This window comes from Tenrec ecaudatus, chromosome 5, assembly GCF_050624435.1.
Source record: "Tenrec ecaudatus isolate mTenEca1 chromosome 5, mTenEca1.hap1, whole genome shotgun sequence".
Taxonomy (NCBI): Eukaryota; Metazoa; Chordata; class Mammalia; order Afrosoricida; family Tenrecidae; genus Tenrec; species Tenrec ecaudatus.
The window spans coordinates 148,776,965-148,804,232 of NC_134534.1; the positions used below are offsets into that span (position 1 = coordinate 148,776,965).

The 27,268-nt window shown below is 47.7% G+C and overlaps 1 protein-coding gene across 7 annotated transcripts in view; it reads left to right on the top strand.

The window, feature by feature from the left end:
* Positions 1-14,096, top strand: part of PPARG (peroxisome proliferator activated receptor gamma) — a 146,511-nt gene extending 132,415 nt beyond the window's left edge. For all 7 annotated transcript variants that reach the window (XM_075550043.1, XM_075550042.1, XM_075550040.1 and 4 more), the window contains one exon: positions 13,666-14,096. In XM_075550043.1, coding sequence (XP_075406158.1) covers positions 13,666-13,913 — 248 coding nt within the window. In that variant the 3' untranslated portion in view covers positions 13,914-14,096. The remainder of the gene's footprint in view (positions 1-13,665) is intronic.
* Positions 14,097-27,268: the final 13,172 nt, after the last annotated feature.

Here is a 27,268-nt window from a genome sequence, read left to right on the forward strand (position 1 = left end):
CAGTTGTAACTACCACCGCCAAGTGACTGCCATGGAGTCCACACTGTCCCTTAGCGACTCCACAGGACAGAGTAGAACTGCCCTGTGAGTGTCTGAGACTGTCACTCTTCTGATCTCCTCTGCTCCCTGCCCACTCTGCCACCCGGCTGGAGGGTTGCGATCGGTTCGGTCACGCTGCTTGGGTTGGGGTGGCAGCCTCCCTTCACCCGAATCCCTCAGGTTAGGGAGGAGAGCCCCAAGTTGTGATTCCTTGGTCCACACAGTAAACCATAGCTTTCCTGGTCCCCTTCAGCCTCCCTGACAGGATGGGTGGAGTCAAGAGTCATAAAACTGCCTCCAGCGGGGGCATGCTTACAGCTGGCGCCACAGCAGCATGCCAGCCACAGCAGCAAGCTCCCTAAACCTACCCAGCAACCAGAGCCAAGGGCAGCGCTCAGAAAGCTGACAGGCCCCAGGACACTCTATTGGACAACTCGCCTCCTTGAGTGGTACGATGTTTGCTGTTTGGTGGAGAAAGCATCGAAGGGTTCCAACTGGCTCTCGGCACCAGGAAAAGGCCTGTTTTGTTCATTCAGAACAGTTTGGAAGCCTTGCAGTTCTTCTGAAACTTCCAAGTTATAGGGGAGGGGGGCTGGAATCCACTTGGTTGTTACAATATATTTTTCAAGGCATGCTGCCATCATTGTCCTAATGACAGAGCAACTGAACACAGTGGTCACAGATGGCAAATCACGCAGACTCCTCATCTGCACCCGTGAAGCAGCTCCCCCTTTCCAGCAGCCCCACGGTGTTCCTTCCTTCTCTCTGAGTTGCTGTGAACTTCCGTCTCTGAATGGTCACGGCCCGCCTCTGAGTGAGCAGGGAGAATAGAGCACAGAAAGGGAATGGTTCTCAAAGCCATATGTTCACAGATAAAGGAAAAGCTGGCATTCTATGGCAAGTGGAGAACACCTGGTTCTAGCAGGTGAATAACCTTGGGCCCTGCTTGTCCATAGGCCATGATGATCGATTTCTTTAATTTGCTAAAAGGAAAGTCATACCCAAGTACCTGGCTCAGAATAAATGCTCGTTGATGAACAATAATCTATGAGCAATGAAGAGAGCTACTGTTCATCAAATACCTTACAGATGAACCACCTAGAGTCCCCTAGGTGGTACAAAGGCGCCCTGGTGGCATAGTGGTTACACACTGGGCTGCAATCTGCAAGGTCACCAGTTAGAAATCACCAGCGGCTCCTCTGGAGAAAGATGGGGCTTTCTACTCCCGTAAACAGTTACAGTCTCAGAAACTCATAGGGGCTGACTACCCAGTCCTATAGGGTCGCTGTGAGTCACTGGCAGTGGGTTTGCTTTGGGGGTGGTACAAATGGTTAGTCGGCTCATCCATAATCAGAGTTGGGAAGTTGGAGTCCACCCTGAGATTCCTTGGGAAAAATGGCATGGTCATCTACTTCTCAAAACTCCGCCACTGAAAACCCATGGGGCATAGTTCTACCTGACACACAGGGGCTCAATGGCAACTGGGCCAGTGTTGCGCAGCAACATGCTAAGCACAGTGCATCCATTCACAGTCTTTTTTAATCTTTAAGGAGCCCCCAGGGTACTGTGTTTTAAGCACTGGACTGATGACCTCAACGTTGGCTATTCAAACCCACCCACTCCTCAAAAGATAGAGAGGGCTGTCTGTTCCCATAAAGATTTATGGAACCTTGAAACCTTATGGAGGTTCCCTTTGACTCCGAACCAACTTGATGTCATTGAGCTTGGTTTGGTTTGCAATTCTCTAAAGCCCCTTACCACTTTCAGCTTTACGAGAGATTAAGCAACTTGCCCAAAGTCATCGTCTATGAATTGATAAAACCACGGTTTCAAGGTTCAGGTCTCTGGACTTTAAAGCTTAAACACGTAGCCACTATACTCTCCTGCCTTTCCTGTGTTCAGATGGGGAATTAATGACCTTGGCCATTAATGACCTTGGCCATAGAGTTCTTTGACAGTTATCAGAGCCTATCTATTTCGATACTGCCCCCAACTCTAAAGTGAGCGTTTCCTAGTGGTAGTTCAGAGATTGCTTATGAATAGCAAAGCCCTTCTCAAGACACCATTCTAACCTGCCTAACAAATGGCACGGTCGAGTAAGCGTCAGACTGCAAGTAGCAGTTCAAGCCCACCAGCTGCTTGGAAGGAATAAAGATGAGCCTGTCTGCGCCCGTAAAGACTTACAGCCTCCGAAACCCCAGAAAGGGTCACTATGAACCAGAAGCAACTCAATGGCCTTGGGTTGTATGTTGTTGCTGGTGTTTAACGAAACTTTAACCCAGATTTTGAAAATTGCCTGGGAAGGAAGAAGGTCCGTCGATAAGAGTGAAGACTGGTGCCCTGGTGCGTGGTGGTTACCCACGCTTTGCCGGCAGGCCCCCTGGGAAAAATGGCACTGTTTGCAGGACTCCCCACAGAGGGTGATGATACCATCTTAGACGAGCTCTAACGTACACACGCGGTGGCATTCATTTTTCTGAAATTTTTACTGTAAAAACACCATCCAGCCGCTTAATCTCTTCCTGCTCGTTGGCAAGAAGCAAGCCACAAAGCGTTTCCCCCGTGGTAGCCAGCACAGCAGTCCAGTGCAGCTGAGCCAGCACCATGGTCGGTTCACAGGTGGAGAGCGCTGGATTGCGTTCCGCCTCTCTCCTCCCTGTTCTTGCATGCCCTTCGAAGCCCAGAGAGCTTTCCAACTCAAGTGTAATCTTTCCATTTTATAACAGAATGACTTCTACACGCTAGAATGGATTTCACTGTCTTCCCCGGGAACAAAAGACATAATCAACTTTCCTGAGTGGGTCTAAGCTTTTCTTGAGGAAACGCCAGTTTGGGGAGCCTGCCCTTCTGTTGGTCTGATGGCACCTCCATCTTCTCCGCCTCTCAGAATCTTCCTGAGACAAAACCCCAAGCAATGAAAACGTTAACGATAAGATCGTAGTGGACAACCGGCCCACTGTCTTCGACCTCTCTCATATGCCAACTTGGCTACGTCAGCTGTAGTGTTTTCTTGAGCAAACTCAGGCTGGTTCCTAAACTGTTAGATAGTCCTGTAAAAAAATTAGCATAGCATGCTTATGAAAATGCCTTGGCTAGAGGGTGAGCTTGGCAAAACACTGTCTCAGCCTTGCATTACTTGCGTCAAAAGACGGTTGTTTTACCGGCTCCCCTTGTGACATTGGGACTAAGCAAGGACATTGATTTCTCAGATGAGCAAGCCTTGAGCAGGACAGCGAAGCGTGTTAGACATGGGTCATATCTCCATGCGGGCTACGGTTGTGTCAGAGAGGAATATTGAAAAACACCGAACCTACTGCTATTGAGTTGAATGCATTGATTAGCTGAACACACGGCTTTAATGACCACTGCACATAAGAGCACCATGAGTCTCAACAACGCTGCACACACGTCACTGTGGGACGCTCTTCTCTTGGGGCCCTCCTCCTATCACGAGGCCACCGCCAGGCTCAAGTGATCTAGAAAGGTCCCATTGTTTTGTGACCCTCATAGCCTCATGAACTTGGTCTACACAGTTCTCAACGGGCGCCCCGAAATTTAAAAATGGGAGAGCCGGGATGAGGGAGCGGCAGAGAGAAGATACAGGTCAGAATCTTCCATGGAAATGTTGTTGTTTGTTGACTCTAGAGCCATCTTCCTCTGCGACTGCTTCAGAAAAAAAGAGAAAGAAAGAAAGAAAGAGAAAGGAAAAGGCTGGGCTCCTCTTCAGCGAGCGGTTGTAGTTGACCTCAGAGACAGACGGGGGTGGAGAGCCAAACTGCTGAGTCATTCCTGTCACCACACCGTTGGTCTCGAAGAAGGTTCAGTGGGTCAGCCAGCCCGTGGGCCCCTTTCTGAAGCACTTTATCATTTGGGGTTCTCACAATGTGTGTTTAAACTCTGGGCGACCCCAGGCAGCCCTCCAGACGGGCACAGTTCGCCACCACACTCAGGCAGATCATCCCCAAGGGAGGAAGGATGAGCCCACGGGTGCTTCTGGTCGTGACAGAGAAGCTGACCAGGCACAGGCAGTAGCGAGATCACTCAGACCCAGGACCTCTTCCTGAAACGCACGTCTTTGCCGCTTCACAAATAAGCAGACCAGTCGAGGCAGGGTGGGCCAGTGGGAAGCTGGATCACACGGACGGGGGTTCCACAGCCCCACTCCGCTGCTTATTGGCTGGGTGACTTCAGGCAAAGTTTTAGCCCCCTGAGTCTAATTTCCTTATCTGTGCCCTAAGTAAATGGAATAACATGATGTGAAGCGGTTGGCACAGTGCCTGGAACAAGCTGAGTACACAGAAAAAGCTAGTTTTCCCTTTTCCCCTGTATGATAGGATTTGAAGTAGCTCCACTCAAGACTGCCAGTCAGGTTGCTTGAAACACCACCACTAGTCACTTTTTAAAATCCCTCATTATAATATAAATATTACCCCATTCGGAGATAGTAGTTAATCCTCTTATCATTTTAAGCGGATTAATTGTGCATTGAAAATAAAACCCAAAGGGAAAGAAATACTGGAGGAGGGCGGAAAGAGGTGGGTGTGGGGGTGGTTAAAGTCCTGTTATTGCTGAATGAGATAGGAAATGAAGGGGTGGGGCATTCCAAGCTCACATCTGACCAAATCCATTACCTTCCAATCAACTGCAGCTCAGAGCAACCCTAAAAGACAGGGTACAACTGCCCCCATAGGGTTTCCAAAGCTGTAATCTTCACAGGAGCCGAGCAGCTGGTAGGTTTGAGCCGCTGACCTGGTTAGCAGCCGAGTGTTTCAACTACTGTGCACCCGGGGTTCCTAGAATGCCCCCCCGAATTCTGCCAGACTTTAGTAGGACATCATGCCTCAGACTTTGAGCTCACACATGTGATCTGAGATTATGAGATCTTCTCAAAGACCTGGACCACGTGTCATTGTGTTTGCTGCTTCTGCCTTGCTTTTGTCGCTTCTGGAGGCTAGGGGGAAGTAAAGAAGAGGCGTTCTTATTTCTCCCTGCTCATTCTGGTTCCCTCTCTCCCTTCATCTTCATTCTTCCTTGTACCCAGAACACCCCAGGGTAGTTAGCCACCACGTGGACTAGGAGTCTGAGTAGGTCAGGTTCAACATGAGGAAAGGATTCCTATTTCCACACCGTTCTTCTTCATCTGCCTCCCAACACCACTTCACATCCCAGTCAAAGCCCATCTTGGGCATACACCATCCATTGCCACTGAGTCGACTAGGGCTCATGACAACCCATGCGACTCAGTAGAACTGTCCTCCATGGGGTTTTCAATGACTGGTTTTTCACAAGTAGATTTCCAGGCCATTCTTCTGAGCCACCTCTGGGTGGATTCAAACTTCCAGCCCTTCCGTTAGCAGCCAGGCACAGTGACCATTTGTAGTACCCTGGGACTCCTGTCTTGGCCATAGCGGAAGCAAAGATTTGTGGACATCACTGAGCTTGGGGGAAGAACTGAAAGTTGTCCTCCTTGCCCTGACAAAGAGAAGCGGAGGAAGCCAGTGGCTGCACTTAAATCAGGTGATCTGAACCAGCCAGAACATGGGGGGCCCTCACCCCACAGAACAAAGAGACAGGATAGACAAGGGCTTACCAAGGACAGGTCAGAAAGTTCAGGTCTCAATTTTGGTCTGAAAGACCTGGAAATGCAACAGAGCCCAGGTTAAATGCTCTGGAAACAACATGAGGTGGGAGAAGTTTGGAGACAGGAAGGTGAAAGTGTTCCCTCCCTGGCCACTGGGTATTTCTGTGTTCCATTATGTCGTAGCTTTGCAGCAGGGCTGCCTTTTGAGAGATGATGCAGGAGTGACTGAGGTGAGGGGAATTGGAGTGTGATTGCTGCTAATGGGCACATGGAAGGAAAAACTAGCTGGGCTGGTCTCTCGGCTGCTTACCCTCCTCCACTGTCCCAGTTAAATAATATATACCATTGTTGTGAAGAGCAGTTGTCTTTGGATATGAACAAAGAAAGCGTTTATTAATGGTAAACTATTTCGGGTTGGGTTTTTTGTTTTGTTTTTTCAATTTCTTATTTGTTGTCAATTAAGTGGGAGTCTACATATCGGTTCATCATTTTTGCAGTCAGCAACTTAAGCAACAGCTTTCCCTGTTCCCCTCGAGATGCCACCCCCCTTTTTAACTATTGTTTAAGTTATATATAGTTTATTGTTGTTTCAGCAGAGTCCCCAGGTGATGCAAGTAGTTAATACCCTGGGCTGAAAAGCAAAAGATTAGAGGGCCAAGTTTACCTAGTGGCAATGCAGAAGAAAGCTCTCTCGGCTTCTCGAAACCAGCCACTAGGAGCCCAAAAGGAGCACAGCTCTACGGTGACACAGAGAGGCTCACCCTGCACCAGAGCCCACTGGCCAGCCAACTCACTTACTGTTATAGTTTAAGCAGGGAGCTGTACAATGGAAACCCACCTCAGAGCAAAGTACTCTGGGAGCAACCCTCTGAGCCTGCATGGCAGACTGTGCTCCTGAGGGGGATCTTTGCCTTGTTGTTAAAGTAATTACAAAATTGGTTGCCCATTTCCCTGATAGCACTGGAAAGCTACATGCCACTGCAAACTTGATGAATGTAGGCTGATTCTGAGGCGCTAAGACGCATCCCCAGCATGGTGCAATACCAGAAAGAGAAGGATTTATGGATTCTGGAAGAAGAAAGCAACTGCTGAGAAGCTGAGAGCAATTCAGGGAAGGAGAATAGGAGAAAAAAAAACAAAAGGACTTGGGAAAATCAGAGAAATGGGGAGAGAAGAAAGGTGAAATCGAAAAAGAGGAGAGTTCAAGGAACACTGATAATACAGTAAAGGGAACTTCCTAAGCACTTGCCTGTGGGTCAGGCACAGTTCTAACTTTCCACATAGTAATTAAACAAATCCTCCTCACCACAGTGGGAGCGGCCAGGCCATCGGTGGCTTACTGTTTACTCATTGGGCTGCCAAGCACAGAGCAGAAACCACCAGCCCCTCCTCAGGAGAGAGGCAGGGCTTTCTACTCCCGTGAAGAATTACAGTCTTGGGAAACCCCAGGGGCAGTTCCACCCTGTCCTGTAGGGTCGCGCTAACCATCAGCTGCATGGCAGTAAGTTGAGGTGAGGTTTTGACATGTTGCCCTTGGATCTCCATTTTTTAAATGAGGAAAACCAAGGTACAAAGAAGTTAAGTAACTTGTCCACAGTTATTCAGCAAGTAGATTGCCAAGTGGGGCTCCAACTGCTTCCCACTAGGCCGGTAGTATTCATCCTGGCTGCACATAGGAATCACCTGGGAGCTTTTACAAATCCTGAAGTCAAGGTCACTGTGCCGGCCAAGTACATCAACATCTCTAGGCACAGGACCCAGGCGTGACTCTGCTGGGTTTTCATCTCTCAGAGGACTTCTGGGTGGAGGGAGAGTTGCGCATCACTGCACTAGATCAGGCTCGAGCCAAAGATGACTGTGAAAAGAAGGCCAAGTGTGAAACGTGCTCCCATCGGTTTTCCCTCAGTGCAAGATGCTGGGGGAGAATCGCTACAGGAGACCGCACAGGTTAGCAAAGGTAAACGTGGCTCAATTCACAGTTTTGCCGAATGCCGGCCACATTGTGATCGTGAGTATGGGTACCTTGGTCAAGTTGTCTGTTATTGTTCTCAAACTACCTTGCACAAGTACATTCAACTACAAGAGTGAGAACTTGCTGGAACAACCCACCCCCCAGAAGAAACGTGTTTGTTTCCATAATTGTTTACTTGCACTTGTGAATGTCTGCATGCCAACAACAGCTGAACAATTTATCCCCCAGTGGTTAACACGCCACCGCACCAGACCTTTATTACCGACCCCACCTGTGGAGCTTGCCTTTATTTGAACAAACATGGAGAATACACATGGAGCCACTAGCCACAAAGTCAGCAGTTCGAATCCCCCAGCCACTCCACAGGGAAAGATGAGGCTTTCTACTCCCATAGATTGATAGTCTCAGAAACCCACAGGGGGAGTTCTTCTTTGTCCCACAGGGTCTCTATAAGTCAGAATCCCTCTGTGGTGGTGAGAGATATATAGTAAGCCCCTTTACCTATTTTAGGCTCACCACAACCTTATGAAAAAAGGCACCATTGCTGTCTTCAAAATTAAGCTAGAACCCAGAAAGAGACAGACTAGAAGAGGTGTCCAAAGGCATACAGAAACAGTGTGGAATAGAGAGAAGACTGATCAAGTCTTTGCTTTCCAAGTCCATGGCTCTTTAGCACGCCTCTGTGAACTTATGCTAAGGTTGGTGTTCAGAGATCCCCTAGGGCTCAGGAAAAAGCCCTGAGGATCTACTTACAAAATACCTGTCTTCGCCAGTCCTGTGGGGCAGAGTTCTACTCTTGACACCATGGGGGTCCGTGAGTTGGTGTTAGCTCAAGGGTAACTGGTTTGGGTGAGTTTGAGAAGCAAAGTGATCAAGGACATTCGTGAGACAGTTTAAATAAACATTAATTTTCCAAGTGCCCCCCAACTGCTGTCAAATCGATTCCAACTCATATCCATCCTATTGGACAGAGTAGAATTGACCCTTAGGGTTTCCAAAACTGTCCATCTTTACAGGAGCACACAGCCTTATCACTCTCCCACAGAGTCACTGGTGGGTTTGAACCACTGACCTTTGCAACTAGCAACCAAATCCTTATCGCACTGCACTATCAGGGCAGAGGCCCCTTTAGACCCCTCCCTCCCCTTTCCTTTCCACCTGAACTTGGGTCTTCATGTCTGTGGATCTCTCCAGCTGCTCTGCCTTCAGGCTTCATACCCAGTGCCCTCATATTGTTCGATTCCCATCAATCTCTATCAGGTAGCCAGTTGGGGAAGACTGGGAAACCACACCCCCAATCTCTTAGAGTAGAGACAAAGCTACCCCTATTTGAGTGTCCTGCCTGTCCTTCAGGAGACTGCGCTGTGGCTTGCTGGTCCCCTCAGCTGATACCTCCTGGGAAAATCTGTGCTAAGAAAATGCCTGATCCAGGTGGGCAGATCCCAAGAGGCCAGAAAATTGAATCTGCCCCCAGTTAGTTCTCCATCAACTGGACCAGATCTGCATGTGAGAGGAGCTTTGTAGATTTGCCATCATCAACAATATTTTCTAATGAGTTCCAGGACTGTGTGAATGGGGACCGGAAAGGTTTCTTTCCCAACTCCACAGCCAAGGGAGTAAGGAACTGGTAATTGGCTCCAGGTTCCTCACATGGTATTGTCCTGGACTGTGTGAGTCAATGTGCACTTTCCCTTTGCAGGCTGGGACCAGAGCTCACTCTGCCAGGTACAAGAGGGAACCCAGAAAGGCCTGCTCTGAAGAGGGCTGGGCAGCCTGGTACAGAGTGCAGGGCAGGAAGAGTGGGGGAGTGTGGAAAGGCAGATTGCCATGAGACATGTGTGGGACCTCACTCCGCTTAAGGAGGAGTTGATTGTCAGAGGTAGGGAAGAGGTCTTGTGATGGATTGAAAGATGGAAAGGAGGAAGGAAGGAAGGAAGGAAGGAAGGAAGGAAGGAAGGAGAAAGAAAGAAAGAAAGAAAGAAAGAAAGAAAGAAAGAAAGAAAGAAAGAAAGAGAAAGAAAGAAAGAAAGAAAGAAAGAAAGAAAGAAAGAAAGAAAGAAAGAAAGAAAGAAAGGTGGAGAGCAGCCCTGACAAACGTCCTCATAACAACCAGTTGTCACGGCACTGACTCAGACTCACCTGTGTCACAGTAGAACTGCGCTCCGTGGATTTTCCGTGGCTAGGTTGTTTGTTTGTTTGTTTGTTTGTTGTTTGTTTGGTAGTAGATTTCCAAGCCTTTCTTCTGAGTGAACTCAACCTCCAAGCTTTGGGTTATCAGCCAAGTTCATTAACACTCTGTCCCAACCAGGGACTCATAAGACCAATGGAACCTTTTTTATCATCAGCTCTAGGTATCCTTTCTAAGTTTCATTTGTGAGCCTCGTAATCTACGTTTCCAAGTAGACGGTGAGATTCTTTCCCCAGATTAATTACATGAATTAAGTAGAAGAAATTGCTAAAGAGAATACGTTTTTCACGCTTTTGAAGGGGGTCTTTAAAAATCCTCTAGTCCCGTGCGTTTTTGGTTCCAAAAAAAACCTCAATGACATCATGTCAATTTCAACTCCTAGTGATCCTATAGGGCAGGGTAGAACTACCCCTTGGCTTTCTGATATGGAAATAAAAAGCTTCATCTTTCTCCCCAAAGGAGGCTGGTGCCTTCCAACTGCTGTTCTAGCAGTTAGCTGTCCAGCACATCAGCCCCTAGGCCACTCGCTTTTAATCGACAGAATTGGAAATGGAGGCTTGTTGAGCTCAATCTGTTTGCCCCAGGTTGCTGAGCTGGCTGGTGAGAGACCTGCAAGTAGAATAGACTTGCTTCCCCCACTGCTGGACCACAGCCCTGTGTCTGGGATGGGGCTCAGTCAGGGGGGTGGGAGGGGACAGTGGGCCAGATCTGTAAAGGGTCCAACTTGTCACTGCACAAAATAGACTTAATCAGTGGCCACAAATTTCAGCCCTCCAGCCAAACTTCATCGGTCACATCATAAAGAGCAGCTTGCCAAAGAAGGGGAGGCAAATCCAAACCAGATCCTCTCCCCTCCTGAGGGGCCGCTTCCATCGCTTGGCACTGGAGCCAACTGTTTCCAGCAAACCCGAGCCGTTGCGTCTTAGGGATATTTTTCTTTCTCTTTTTGAGCTGCCCGTGGTAACTGAAAGCTTCTAGAACATGGTTCTCCACCTCCCTCCTGCCGCGACCCTCCTGTGGTGGTGACCCCAAGCATAAAATGATTTCCGTTGTTACTTCATCGCTGCCATTTTGCTGTTATGAATTGGGTGGCCCCTGTGAAAGGCTCGGTTGACCCCCAAAGGGGTCGCAACCGGCAGGTTGAGAACCACTGTTCTAGATGACTGGGGTCTTCAGCACCACCCCCGGCCCCGCACACGCTCCTCATGTTGCCTCACCGGAAGGAGAAAAGGTCTTGTTTTTCAGGAGCCAAAGAGGAGCCATCGTCAGCCCCTACCTGGCACGTAGAGGTGCCTGTGTCTGTGCTGCCACTGGTCTTTGCGATCTCATTTGTTAAGGGAGAGGGTCAGCCACAATCCAAGGCGCCCATCCAGAAAGTGGGAGCGGTTCTCATTAGACTGTACAGCAACTGTGAACAAAGCACGGCTCTTCCAGCGGCGCCGTTCTCCAAGCCAGGACGCCATCGCTGGGCTCCTTCTCAGCACCTGAGATCGCCCCCAATCGCTCCCGAATTAAATACTGAAATGAAAGAAAAAAATAGCCACGAGGGGGCTTCAGAAAGTTCACAGAAAAAAATCCTGTTATCCATTTTTCCAGGAACTTTTTGAAGCTCCCTCGTCTTGATGTACTTTAGCCAGCGTAGGATAGCTCGGAGAAGCTGGAAGACAAACCCAACAAGCCAAGGCAAGCCGACTTCTGGAATGAAACAAAAGCAAGAGAAGTGGCTTCACTTGGGGCTGTGTGCAGAGTTCTGCAAACCCCACGCAGAGGCCTCTGCACTTGCACATTTGCCCTTGGGGCTCTCGCCTCAGTGGATCAAGGTCACTCAGGTTTATTAGATACAAGGAAATGCTGCTCACAGGCACATCTTCATGGTGCAGCGATTCTGCCCTGAGGTTTGTCTTCTTCGTCCTGGAGAACCCGCCTTCCAATCTCAGGCTTGCCACCAGAGGCACCTTCTCACGGATGAGCTCAGCCGACTGTGGCCTGTGCCACTCCGGAAGGGTCAGAGGCAGAAGTCTCTGCTCTCGGATAGCTCATGGTTTAATAGGGAGAGAAAAAAGAAACTCTGGATTTATTAGAGAGGAAATCAGGGGGGAAGAGTATAGAATTTGGAGTCAGACAGACTTAAATTCAAGTGTTATTACAAGTGGCAGATCTTAGACAAAAGTTGGAATGCCTTTTCTGAAGTCTTCATTTCTCGTCTATAAAATACAACCCCCCCCCCCAAGGGCTCTTGTGAGGACTGAATGACAGAGTGTATATGGCAGCCCTCCACACCATCTCTGGGAAATGCCAACACTCTGTGAGCACAGTCTGCTAGCATCGTTTGGATTCCGTTGTATCGCGGGTACTACAAAAGCCCAAAGAAAGGGAGTTGAAAGAAGGCAGAAACGGACCGCATCAGAGAAGGTGCCCAGGACCTTTAATACAGGCTATACTTTGAGGACTCGGTTGAAGTGAATAAGCTAGATGAAGGGAAGGGGAAAATATTTCAAACTGGAGGAAAAGACTCTCCAGGGGCCCAGTGTCATCAAAGAACCCAAGAGGATTGAGGGGCGTGGTATGAAAATGGCATGATACGGATGGAGCAAAGGGAACTGAGACTAGGGGAGGGGAGGGACCAACTGAAGAAATTCTATCACCACTTTTATCCAACACCATAGTACCTGCATTTGCCAGTGTTATATGGCAAGAAAAAATAAAATGAGAAATATAAGCATAGGAAAAGAGGAAAGAAACTTGCTATTATTTGTAGATGTAACTACCTATGAAACTTTAAAAAAAACTATTAGAATTGACAACTGAAAACTAGAATTGATTCAATATGCTAAAATCAATAATTTTCCTAAATGTCAACAGGGATATATTTAATATGGAATGAGAAAGATGAACCCACTCACAGTAGAGACTATGCAGTGCTTAAGGGTAACTCTAACAACAGCTTCAGGAAGAAAAACATTATACGTTAAAATTAATTTAAATTCGCCACTTAAAAATTAAAATAAGGGAGCTGTAAAGAAGTAAGAATCACCTGCAGACTCGGCATTGTTAAAAGAGTGGGGAATGTGGGGAATACTGTCCTTCATAAAATCTCACTTGGATTACAAAAAAAAAAGTGGGGAATCGCCTTCCAAACTGTGACCGTACTTAAAAATGGTTCATTCTGTCACTTTGAGAGTGGGTGAGTGGGTGTGATATATCAAACAAACAAAAAAGACAGTTACTGTGTGTAAGCCTACATAGAGCTTTTGTAAGAAAAGAGGCCCCTTTGACATAACCAGCTTCCGTGGAGTCCGCTCTCACTGGCGTGGCCGGCGTGGGCCAGAGCAGGACTGCGCTCCGTGGGGTTACCCATGGCTGCTTTTGAGAAGTGAAACGCCGGGCCTTTCTTTCAAGGTGACTTAGGATGGACTTGAACCACCAACCTTTTGGTTAGCAGCCATCCCCCGGGGACCCCAGAAAAGAGAAAGGTTCGGCAGGGAGGAGCAGTCATTGAAAATGAGACTCTGGATGAGTTAGAGACACACTGAAAATGGTGTGGGACAGGGCCTCACTCTGACACATCTGGGGGCTCTCGGAGTCAGAATCCGCTTGTGGCCACTGGGGTTCAGAAACGTGTTGGGTCCATTTGGGGACAAGATGGTCTGAACACCATGCTATGTTAACGGCCACAGCAGATTTCACCAAAGGGCCCGGAGAGGTCTCTGAGACTGTTCCTTTCCATCCTTCTTGTATCCTCCCCTCCCTATTTTAAAAACAAAGTCCAACAGAAGGCGGGTGGATGGATTGGCGGGGTCTCCTCCGCTCGGCTCGCGTAGGCATCGGCTGGGGGGCCAGGAAACTCTGCTGACTCCCGGTGCGTGTCTCCCTTCTGCTCCCTAGACCGCCCAGGCTTGCTGAATGTGAAGCCCATCGAGGACATCCAGGACAACCTGCTGCAAGCCTTGGAGCTGCAGCTCAAGCTGAACCACCCCGAGTCGTCGCAGCTGTTTGCCAAGCTGCTCCAGAAGATGACAGACCTCCGACAGATCGTAACGGAGCACGTGCAGCTCCTACAGGTCATAAAGAAAACAGAGACAGACATGAGTCTTCACCCGCTCCTACAAGAGATCTACAAGGACTTGTATTAGCAAAGAAGTCCTGAGTCACTGACCAAATTGCACTATTGTTTTGAGGGAAAATCTGACACCTAAGAAATTTACTGTGAAGAGCATTTTAAAAAAGAAAAGGGTTTCGAATAATAGATCTATTTTAAGCATATTGTTTATAAAGATGCATTTTCAATTTACTTTTAATATTAAAAATTACTGTATTATGGAATTGTGGTATTGGACGTCTGAGTCTGGCGTGTTTCCCACTCACTCCCCTTTGGGCTTTTTCTTGGGGGGCGGTGATTTTTTTTCTTCTCAGTCTCTTCCCTTCCTCTCATTCTTCCTCCCTTCCTTCTTTCTTACACTTTTCATTAAAATGTGACGGGTACTGCTAGCAACTTTTCAGGCTTGGCAAAATAATTTTCCACTGAATTGACACCTTCTCTGAACCCAGCTTTCAAGGTTGCCAGGACTCAGAGTCACGACCACAGTCACTGTTTTGTTGGGTTGATTGGTGCTACATCTACCTAGACAGTCGCAACTCTGAAGGAAAACCAAACCTCAGGACCCCAAACTTCTCAGAGCACGTGTGTCCTGCAACCCGGAGGTGCCCATTTGGGTCTTATGCCCACACCCATCAAGAATTCAGACTTGGTCCCCAGTCCCAACTAAGCTGCCGCTCACCATGTACAGCCTACGCAAAATGCTGCTTACTAATGAGATAAAAGTCCCAGCCCAAAGGCCCAATGGCAAGTGTTCACTGAACACTGTGCACTGGGAGCTGTGTGTGGCACACGTGTGTCAGGACCTGGCGCTTGCCAACGAGAATGTAAACTTGAATGGAGGAGAAAAGATTCATCTGCTTAAGCAGGTCACAGACACAATAGCAATTAGGTGCCAAGAGAGTGTTTCAGACTCTTAAATAGTCTAAGATTTCAAAGGAGATTGAGATGAATGGAGATTGGGCTCGTCCAGAATGAATGGACTAGCGGAGAAGTTTACCAATGGTAACTGGAGACTGGGGAGTGAAAGCGATTGCTCATGAGGACTGAGTTGTCATCTGAGGCGATTGCGTAGCGCTGCTGTCACACAAATAACACAGGGACAGGGATTTATTTTCTCACCGTTTTGAAGGCTCGAAGTCCAAATTGAGCTCTTGGCCATGTCAGTACCTTCCATGTGGGGTGGCAGCCCAGAGGATCTTCGGTTCTTGGAGAACATCAAGGGACATCCGTCTCCCCCAGTGTGTCTCTGTCTAATGTACCCTTGCTATGACTACGAAGTCATAGGGCTGGGACATACCCTACATCGGTATGACCTCATTCACATAGCAAGCAAATCCCTATTTCTACCCAGGTATAATTATTAGAATCCCAATACATAACTTGGAGGACAGGGCACAGCTTAATCCATACAGGGCTGATAGAAACCTTTGGGGAATAGATAGTGGTGATAATTATGCAATAATTCATGTCACTGAATCATACACTTAAATTTTTTAAATTAGTATGGCAGATGTTTTATCTATAGATATTTTCACCACAATACAATTAAAAAATAGAAGATCCAGATGCACATTTATTATGGGTATAGTGCCAGTGACTTCACAAGTCAACACCACCAGTAATAAGGAGGCTAGAATTTTCTTAAGCTCTCATTGATTTTTTTGAATACTGTATTTAAATATGCTGAGTGATGTTAAAATAAAAAATTAAATGCGGTGTCTTTTAAAAAAGCAAATGAATCCTAGAGTAGACAGGGTTTGAAGTGGGTCTCAAAGGATGTATTAGATTTGGCAGAAAAATGAATTAGCAGAAACAATAGCAGAGAAGCCTAACCAGGGCAAAGAGCCCCTTTGTGGTTTCTGTAGTGTCATTTTGCTATAGTGATGTACTTGCAACTGTTGAGACCACCCTACCCAGAGATCTCTCACTTTGCTAAACTCAAAAGGGAATTTTCTGTATCCTATAAGTAACGAATGCCTCCCCAGTAAAGAGAATCCAAGTTCCCTACAGGCAGGAGCCTTCCTGGTACAATAAATAGATTGCTGGGCTGACGCCCCCAGCTTCTCCAGCATTGGCTACCACGACCTCATCATGAACAATCTTTGCAGGAGGCTGTACAGCCAGTCTCAAAGCCTCTGTTCTCCAGGAGGATTAGTTCTGATGCCTACATGGGTTCCCGGCCACTTCCCTCTTTGTTTACCTCTCCTTCTGGTGTTTATTCTCAGAAGGATAGAACTTTACATTTGAGGCACGCAGGCCAAAATATCAGAAAAGGGCTTCTCATCCTCTACCTAAAAATAAACTGATCTCCTGGAGATGTGTAACCAAGGTGGGTCCCAACCCCAGCCCTAACAGTGTAGGAGTAACAACTTCTGAGTCAACGCTTTAGGGTGCCAGAGAGAGCCCAGTAAGTCATTTGAGGACTGGAGACTGGAGCTATGGTCTACATGACAGCAGAACACTGGGAAGGAAAGTGGGGAACCCAAACATCTGGTTCTTCTTTTCTTCCTGGGTGCCAAACATCAGGGTGTTCTGAAACACTACTGTTTGCACACAGTTTCCACTACTGTTCCCTACAGAGCGGTGATCAGCAGGGAGCTCTTGAAGGAGTGAGCAAGCCGTGGACAAGGTAAGGATTCCACCTCAGAAGAGATGGCCCATTTACAAGAATCAAACAAAAAGTCTTTCAGCTCCCGCCTGCACTCTGTGCATTATGGGGACTGTGGTTGCCAAGGGCGGGAGGAAAGTTGCCGCTCTCCCCTTTCCTTGGCACTGATGTTTAGCATTAAATAGCTTTTAAATACTGGCAGCATTCACATTCCCATCTCGCCAGCGGTTTCCCTGTGGCTTGGATGATCATCTGCTAAATATTTTACGACACATTATATACAGCCTCCACAGGCCCTGCTCTCCTCTCCCCCAGGATGATTCACAAGTTAATCAACGAATGGATCATCAGTTATCCCTAGAACTTTCTTTGGACACAAACACACTTAGGGATTTGTGTTCATAAAAATAGGAAGAAAAGTGACTTTGGGCAAGAGTCAAAAACGAGTCTCCAAGCTCCCACTAGGGCCCTGCCCCCAGCACCTCCCCTCACAGCAGCCTGGCCCCCTGTCTGCACCCAGAGGCCACGCCTGGAGGAAACTGACTGCGCACACTATCGCTCATGCTCCCAACAAAAAGGGGGCTGAGCCTAGTTTCTGGCTGCCTTTCCAAGTTGAGGTGAAAAGTGGCAGACAGACTCTTCCAGGAGAGCTCAAGAGAGACAGGTCGCTCTCTGTGGTGACAGACGCCCAAGCATAGGACTGGGGACAGCCACATCCATTCTACTAGGGAAAGGAGAAAATGAGACTCACGACTGACTCACAATGCCATTTCCTCAGCTCAAGGCTCAAGCCTCAAGGGTCCCCAAGGAGAGTCCTTTCTGGGGTCAGGCCCTAACGTGCTTGGCCTCTGCTACCAATTGTGTCATGCTGAGAAAATGGTCTAGGGTGGGGGGTGCTGGGAATGGGCCCCTGGATACCTCCAAATCATGCACTGCCATTGAGTTAATTTCAACTCATCCCGACCCTGTGAGGCTGTAAATCTCTACAGGAGCAGACAGCCTCCGCTCTTATATTCAGAGTGGTTTCTGGGTTTGAACCCTTGACCTCGAAGTTAGCAATCTAATGCTTACCCGGCAGTACCACCAGAGGCTTTAGGAATACCTACTGGGGAGTCAAGGTGAGAGACACCTAAAAAACAACAACCAATCTCAGCCCTACGTCCTGAGAGACTTCTCTTGGCAGTGGCAATCCCACTGCTCTTTCCTTTCCTACCATACTGCAGGATCTGCTCACCTCCCTCCTCTGCTTTCCCTACACCATCCAGGCCGTGGGCTCCAGGTCCTGGTTATCTCTGTTTCGATCACGAACACTTTTAGTATTGAAATAGGGCCCCAACCCTCACCAGGCATCTGGTAGGTGCTCAATTAAAGGGTCGCTGAAATGAAGGGGGGAAGGCAGAACCTCAGAGTTAAAAGAGAGGTGGATGTCCTCTCGCTCCTTGTACTCCATACACGCTCTGCTCCTGACTGACAGGCTAGGGAGACACATGTAGCTGGGCCTGGTTCTCAGTCTGGGGATGAAGAAAGATGAACAACTAGGGACAGCTCAGCAAGAAGGGAACTATCCCGAAATGGGAGACGGGATTCCTACAGGATGTGGCACAGAAGTTCAGAAACAGCAAGAGGTTGGGGCATAAAAGATGAATGTGACAACAGTGTGCCAGCTTGTGATGTCCTCCAGTCCGGAGTGAGGAGCTGTCTTGGGTTTTATTCAGAGGAACCCAGGATCCCGTGGATGGTACCAAGCAGAAGAGGGACAAGATCAACTTCCATAAAATAGAAATCCCAACAGGTTTAGAAGGGAGAGAACTTCCAGTCACTTCAGGCAATTTCCATCCCGTAAACCAGCTCTGCCCTGGGGGTCAAGCATACCCGAAGCTTGTTCCTGCCCCGCCTCACTTCCTTCACAATGGCATTCCAATCTTTCGGCTCGATCTGGGACACTTTACGGACACTCTTTCCCACCACCCCCACCCCCAGTCTCACTCCCACCCCCACCCCCACCCCCACCCCCAGCCTTGCTCTTCTTTCCTGGCCATTCCCCAGAACCAGGGCCTCATAGACCCGTAACCTGCACAGTTCCTATACTTTAAGAACAAACTCATTTTTACTCTCATGATAGGAAACTTACCTGTCCTGTGGCCCACATCCACAGGACCAACCAAATCATTGGATGCATGAGGAATCTGAGAAGCAAAGAAGTTAACCAGTTAACACGCCTGAAGTCCTAGAAGTCTTCTGGAACTATTTATTCAAAGGTCTCATTGACACACATGCACTCAGCAGCACTAATACCTTGACAATGTAGCGAGAGGACTTTGCAGTGGGGGACAAACTTGAAAATGGTATAGTGAACGATACCACTGAAGAACAGAAAAAAAAGAATGGAACAAAATTTGGGGTAGGATTAGCGTGAAGATCGAGAGATTGTGGTCCAAGACACTTACGACATGGTATGTGCCTAAGAAGTGTCAGCTGTCAGAGAGTCCATGTCCTACCGTGGACTTTAGTGTTAGACGGATCTGTGTGAACAACAGTAACTCCAAAATGTACTAGTTTCATCGCCAAATGGCTTGTGGCCAACATTCTAACAGTTTTAGGCATGAATTTCCCTCATAGGTAAAGGGGACTAATAATACTCATCTTTTAGGGTTACTGAAGGAGCCCCCGTTGTGCTGTCCAGTTAAGTGTTGGGCTGGTAACTGCAAACCCACCACTGCTACAGGGAAGGAAAGATGAGGCTTACTGCTCCAGCGAAGATTGCAGGCTCAGAAAACCTTCATAGGATTGCCAGGAGGTGGGATCAACTTGATGGCAGTGGGTTTGGTTTGGGGGCTTGGTTTTAGGGTTATTGTGAGGCTCCAATGTAATAATGATTGTAAAATACTTTATATGGCTTCTTGGCACAATTTAACCTATTAATATATGAGGGGGTAACCAAAAGAGAAATTGAATTTTTTTTCAAAGCTATGTATTTAAATTTTTTTTACAAAACAACCTTACATTTAGTACATTTGTCAAATCTGCCATTCCATTCCTGGAAACATTTTTCAAACTTATCTGTCTGGAGAGCTGACAGCCCCTCCCTCATTTCTTTAGTCACCCCTTCTGCATCATCAAATTTCTTTCCTTTCAAGTCCCTTTTCATTCGCAGAAACAAAAAGAAGTTGCACGGAGCAAGGTCAGGTGAGTCAGGTGCGTGGGGAAACAGAGGCATGATGTTTTTTTGCCCAAAATTGGCTCACTGAGATGGCTTCATGACCAGTGTATTATGGTGGCAAAACCAGTCCCCCATCTGCCATAAATCTGTCCTTTTCCGTCACACATTATTAGGGAATCTTTTCAGAACCTCTAAAAAGAAAGCGTGATTAACAGTCTGACCTGGAGGAATGAACTCCAAATGCACTCCCTCATATCAAAAAAACAAACGAGCATCATCTTGAACTTTTATTTCACTGGACGAGGTTTGGGGGGACAAGGTGACAATGGGGTCTTCTACTAGCTTGATTTGGGGGTCATAAAAATAGCACCATGTCTCGTCACCAGTAATGACCTTGCGGGGGAAAGTCTGAGTCACTTCAGAGCTGTTCTTTCCAAGCACAGCATGTTTCCAGTCAATGCTCCTTTTCCTGGTCAGTCAGAAACCTGAGGCACCAATTTCCCAGCAGCCCTTCTCATTCCCAAATCTTCCATTAAAATTCCCTGAACCAAGCTCTAAGATGGTCCAGATAACTTCCCTGTCTCTTCAATGGTCTATTTTTCCCAAGCAGGAAACAAAATATCACAGCCACATGCTGTTATTTTAAATGAGCCATCACCAAAAACAAGGTTTGAGCCAAATTCCTTTTACAAAAAAATTCACTGTGACCACAGAGAACCTTCCCAGGTGACACCGCTGGATGCACTAACTCAGAGGGAATTGCTTAATGCTCACCTAGCAGGGAAAAATGTGTACTATGAAAGCTCTGCCCAGAGCTTTTTCCTGGTTTTTTTTTGGGGGGGGCAGGGGTACCCCCTCATATAATGCTACTGGTCCCATTACTACTGTTATTATTATCCAAGTGTCTTTCCTTTAAGACAGCATTCCGGGTCCAAGGAACAGGCCCTTGCTATTCAAACATTCTGGGATTTACCTGAAAATCTTATGACTTCTAAGCCAGGTGAAGAGATTGAATTTCTGCATTGGCAAGACAGTCAAAAAGAATTCTTTCAGAGACCTTCTGCCCTGATCCATACATATTAGGAGAAAACAGTCATTTACCTACCAGACAACTGCTGTATTCTGACTGAGAACAAACACTCCAGCTGAGACTAGGAAAACATCTTCTCCAAAAGCAGTGGGGGTTTTCTCATGTGACTTAGGCTCCTAATTTTAGACTAATTACATATTTTGCATTTCCAGAGGGTTTATAAGAATAAGAAAATTGCTTATTTAGGTCTGTAGGGAGTAGGTTGGGATATTCCCATCCCCTCTGGAGTTTTATAATTTATGTTCCAGGTCAAAAGCTCCCCAGGGATGTGATTCCTGGGGTCAGTTTAGAGCCACGGGCTGCACTCAAAGAGGGGCCAAGTGGCTCTCTGCAGAGTTGGGGGATTAAGATCTTCTGGCCAGATTTTCAGTCCTCCAAACCAGAAAGCAAACTCACTGCCAGTGAGTGGATGCCGACTCATGGTGACTCTGGAGGGCCGGGTAGAACTTCCCTTGTGAGTCTCTGAGACTGTCACTCTTTATGGGAACTAAATACCTGGTCTTTCTCCCCTGGAGCCCACTGCTGACCGGGGCTCCTCTTTATGTTTCTGGGGCCACAACAATGCTCATGAACACATCCATCTGCTATCTGTTTGAAGTTTCCTTCTACCCCTTTCTAGGGGTGTGACCTTGGAAAAGTCACTTTCCTCTCTGAGGAACTAGTCCTGGCCTATCTAAATCCTTCAGCAAATTAAGAGAATGAGTAACATGAGTTTTAGCATCCCTCTCTGTGAACTGGAAATGAAACCACCTATCCTGCATTGTGGAAGTCCCTGGGTGAGGCAGATGGTTAATACACTCAGCTATTGAGAGAAAAAGTTGAAGGGTCAAATCCGCCCAGAGGTGCCTCAGAAAAAAAGCCTGGCAATCCACTTCCAAAGAGTTGGCTGTCAATCATCCTACGAAGCACATTTCTACTCTGAGACATAGGGGGTCACTATGAGTGGTGATCAATTTGACAGCAATTGGCACCTTGCATTTCTATAGAAAATGCAGACAATAATATGAATATGATAGAAAACAACATGAAGGAGGCAGGGCAGGCCTGATTGCCACAGGTCAGAACATGGAGTGAAGGACTAACCCAAAGTTACACTAAAGAAAGGTGGCGGCAGAGTTGAGACTACAACTGGAGTCTGCTAGGCCCATCCCATCCAGGGCTCCTTCCTATTACACAAACTAAATACAGCATTGTCTCATTGATGAAACACAGCTCTGGGGCATAAAAGACCTAAGCTTGAAAGTTGCCTCAGCCATTAACTAGCCATGTGACTTCAGGCACATGGCTTCTTCTCTCTGAGCCTCAGCTTCTTTGTATAGTTCATGAAGACCCACGTTCCTATCTTACAGGCTTGTGGTAAGGGTTAGAAGTCATCTGTGGGTGAGTAGAGTCCCATATAGGATTCAAATCTTTTCAGGATAAACACCTTCAACTTCACACAATTTGCTAGAAGCGAGTCCTGATTAGGAACCTGTGTTAGTCTGGTTATTTTAGAGAAAAATCCACAGAAACTCATGTGTATAAGAGAAAGTTTTATATAAAGGGTAAGTGCACATCAAGAAAATATCCGAACCCAGTGCTGCCCAAGCCCACAAGTCCAACATTAGCCCATATGTCCGACACCAAACCACAAAGTCCTCCTCCATCTCACAAAACACACGCAATGACGCCTAGTGCAGGAGGAAAGCCGAATCAGTGAGCGTGTAAGCACCTCAGCACTGACAGGGGTCTCCATATGGCTGCTCCAGCACCCGGGGCTGCATTGGGGTAGGTCCATGTAACTTCTTCTCAGGATGTCTTGCAGCGAGCCTTACCAGCAGAAATGGGACCTGACTAAGGCAGCTGCACCCTGGTCCGGCCATCAGAAAGCAAGAGACCCAAGAACCAGAAAGGCAAGGCTCGCTGAGCCATTTATCTCTCTGCCTTTCAATTAACCCCACATGTGTTTATACACAATAAACTTTAACTCTCTCAGAGCCCATGGCTGGTGAAAATAGTTACTGTGCTCAGCTACTAAGGGAAAGGTTGGCGATTGGAGCCCACTCTGAGGCACTTTGAAAGAAAGGCCTGGCGATCTAAAGGACTTAGCCGTTTGACTTTTCTGACACATGGTGATGCCGTGAGTCACAGTCAATTCTGACACCTGGTATTCCTGACCAGGAGATATTTGTGACCAAGCTCTTCACAGGGAAGAGAAACCCTCTTCTTTCCAAAGAGAGGAAGAAGCAAGATTCTGCCCTGCGAAGAGATGTCTAGTGCATGCTTGGTGCCGACTAGGAGCTCGCTTTCCCTGAGCCTCAGTTTCCCCCACTTACACAGTGCGATTCTGCCCTTCAAACCCCTTCATCCCCAAATTCTAGGGGGTCCCTCCGGGAAAAGCTGGAAGGAAAACAGAATTTTCTCTGGCGGAGCTTCAGAGGCCCGTGTTCTATGTTGCCTGAGCTCATGTTCTCCCCTCAGAGTGACCAAGCCTGGACCAGGCCGCAGCCAGCACTCATTAAAGCCCTGGGGCTGCTCCAGCCGGAGGGAGAGCCTCCTCCAAGAGGAGGGGAGGTGACTCCGGATGGCTGCTTGGTTCCCACCCAGAGCCACGCTGGGTGAGAGAGGGGCGTTGTGCTGAGTCAGTGAGTTGGCGGGCGCAGGCCTAGGACTCCCCAGCCGCCTGAACCAGCCAGATGGGCTGGGGCCAGGAAGGCCTCCGAGGAGCTCGGCCTGTTATCAATGATGCTGCCACAGCTGCAGGAAACATGCCCTGAAAAGGCCTTTCCCCAACCAGGCCTCCCCGGGCTGGCTGGTGGGATGAAGCTGTTGGTGAAGAAGGGCATTTGTAGGCACCACCTCCTCCTGGCAAGAGTCTCACCAGGATTGCCTCTATTTACCCCTTCTCCCTGGTGAGTCAAAACCAACCCCAAACCCAGCAGAGTTGGTTATGAACCACAGGCTCGGCAAGAAACAACGGCGCACTCAATGAAGAAGGTTAAGTGAAGGTGCTATGCTCAGCATTATGGGAAGGTGGGATACCCAGAAAGCCTTCACCACAGCCAAGCACGAAAGGACAAGCGGGGCCAGGTGACCAGGCTGGAGAGGACTGTAGCCACAGGAGAAGGCCACAGGACAGGAACTGTGGCTTCAGTCCACAGAGAGAAGGTAAGGAAAGACATACTCGGTCCTCACTTTCTCCTCACCCCTGCCAGAATCTTCCATCAGCGAAATCCCACTAGGAGTCAGAGAGCCAAAGACTCAATCAACAACAGGCTTCGCCAAACCCAACCCGTTGCCATCAGGACAATTCTGACTCATCGCTCATGACCCTACAGGACAGAGTAGAGCTGCTCCACAGGGCTCAGAGACAGAGAGACAGACAGCCCACTCTTTCTTCCGTGGGGCAGCTGGTGGGCTTGAACTGCCCAATGCTTAAAATCACTATGCCACCAATGCGAGCCAATCATAGAATCAAACAATTCAGCCTCCAAAGGGTCCAGCGTGTGGGGCGAATGGTGAAGGGTGAATCTAAAGGTCAAACCAAAACTAAACCAGCTGTTACTGAGTCATCTCCAATGAAAGGTGACCCCGAGGGTGTCAGAGAAGAACTGTACTCCGCAGGGTTTTCAGTGGCTGAGTTTTCTGAAGTTGATCACCAGGCCTTTCTTCCAAGGCTCACCTTTCAGTCCGCAGCTGAGCAGAGGAACTATTTGCATCCCCTGGGGACTTGGGGGAATATTGGCCAAAGGTAGATGGCATTGTTAGGACCGAGACACCGAAAAGGGGTGACCTTGGAAATGACCGTCCAATCTGGCCTAGCTCTAAAGCCACGGCACTCTCCACTACATTAGATCCATGTAGATGACAGGGCAGTGCCCCCTTTAGCACCTCCCTACACCCCTAGGTACAGGAGACCCCCAGAGTTTTCTTACTGAGTGCTTCCTGCACATTTTCATCACATCCCTGGAGACTTGAGGAGTCTAGCCCAAAGCAGCCTACACAAGCCTTCTGCAAAATGTTAACGTAAGCCTTGCAATTTGCTCCCCTCTAAAAGAGACATTAAAATGTTTAATATAACACTTAGAAACAAATGATGACAATTGTTACACCAAAGAATTAATGTCCCTGCATTAAACACAGATGAGCAGTTGAAATATTTAGTATACTTTTTACCACACACACACAATTTTTAAGCATGTCGCCTGGAGTCTAAATGACTAAATATGTTTCTACCTCAAAACTTGAAGGAGAAAATGATTTTCCAGGAACAGGTGCTACAATTTTCTATGGCTTCAAGTACCCCCAGCATAGGGTTGTATACCTACTTTGAGAAGCATAGGACTTAGTGTCCTTGCCCAATATCACACAGCTTTTACTGAAACTTGGAGTCTCGTGTCTCTGCTCTCCCCATGGCCGAGACAAGGGAACCTGGGCCAAAATGGAGCCCAGGGGAGAACCTCAAATGGGGAAAAGGTTGCCGGCGGCCAACCCAACAGGGGTGAGAAGGAAGACTCTGGTTCAATGTCAGCAAATGTTCCTTGACGCTCTCTGTCCTCAGGGCTGCCCTGATGTGGGGACACATAAATAAGCTACTGTGACCCATCAAAGGACTCACACTCTCCTTGGGGACAGAGACACAGGCTGCCATGATAATATAGCCTGATGTGCGTAAGGAAGTGGGCCGGCCAGTGAGTTCAAATCTGCCGTGTCTTAGCTAGTTAGCCTGGGCAAGTCAGTTTAACTTGATGGGAAACCTTCCATTTCCTCTTTTATAATTGCCCTGGCTCAAACCTACCCATAAAGTGAGGAAGCCAAGAAATTAAAAATGAAAGCACTTAGCATTTGAACTGACCCATGGAAAGCCCATCACTGCTATGGAGTCGATGTCAACTCACAGTGACCCTGCAGGGTAGGGCAGTGCTGCCCCTGCTGTTTCAGAGACTGTCTCCCGGGGAGCAGCTGGTGGTTGCCAACTGCTGGCCTTGCAGGTTGCAACCCAATGTGTACCGACTATGCCACCAGGGCTCCCTAGAGAAAATCCTTAGCAAATGCCAAATAGTTGTCACCTTAGTTCTAAATTGCTGGGGTAGAGGATTGGGCACGCCGTGACTAAATAAGACAGCCATGTCTTTCCAAGAGAAACTTGCACTTCCATACAAGATCAGATGTGGTTGGTGTCCGCTCCGTCCCACAGCGACCTTGTGAACAACAGAATGAAGCACTACACGGTCCTGCATGCTTCTCACAGTGGTTGCCCTGTCTGAGCCCATTGATGCAGCCACCGTGTCAATCTAGCTCATGAGGGCCTTCCTCTTTCTGGCTGCCCTTCACTTTTGCCAAACATGATGTCCTTCTCCAGGGACTGCTCTCTCCTGACAGTGGGTCCAAAGTCTGTAAGACTGAGTCTTTCCATCCTTGCCTCTCAGGAGCATTCTGGCCTTATTTTTTTTCTAACACAGAACCCTATGTGCTCTTAGCAGTCCCTGGTACTTTCTGTATTCTTCTCCAGCACCGCAATTCAAATGCATCGATTCTTCCTCAGTCTGTATTCCAACTTTCACATATGTATGATGCAGAGGAGAACACCCTGGCTTGGAGAAGGTGCCCCTCAGTCCTCAAAGTCACATCTTACTCTTCAATACTCGAAAGAGGGCTCGTGCAGCAGGTTTACTTAATGTAATACATCTTTTGATCTCTTGACTGCTGCTTCCATGACAACTGACTGTGGATTCAAGCAAGACAAAAATCCTCGACAACTTCAATCTTTTCTCCATTTATCATGTTACCTATTGGTCCAGTTGTGAGGATTTGGATTGTCTTTTTTCTTTTTTTAATCATTTTATTGGGGGCTCATTCAACTCTTATCACAATCCATCCATCCATCTATTGTGTCAAGAATATATGTACATTTGTTGCCATCATCATTCTCAAAACATTTGCCTTCTACTTGAGCCCTTAATATCTGCTGCTCATTTTCCCCCTCCCTCCCCACTCCCCCTACCTTATGAACCCTTCATCAATCATAAATTATTATTATTTTTTCATATATTACATTGTCCGACGTCTCTCACCACCCCCCTGCCTTCTTCTCTGCTGTCCCTCCGCCAGGGAGGAGGCTATACGTGGATTCTTGTAATCAGTTCCCCCTTTCTACCCCACATTCCCTCCACCCTCCAGGCATCACCACTCTCACCACTGGTCCTGGAGGAGTCATCTGTCCTGGATTCCCTGTGTTTCCAGTTGCTATCTGTACCTATATACATCCTCTGGTCTAGCCAGATTTGTAAGGTAGAATTGGGATCATGATAGTGGGGGAGAGGAAGTATTTAAGAACTAGAGGAAAGTTATATGTTTCATCGTTGCTACCCTGCACCCTGTCTCGTTCATCTCCTCCCCACAACCTTTCAGTAAGGAGTGTCCGGTTGACTACCATTGGGCTTTGCACTCACCCACATTTTCACTGATACAGGTTTTTTTGTTCCTTGATGCTTGATACCTGATCCCTTTGACAGCTCATGGTCACACAGGCTGGTGTGTTTCTTCCATGTG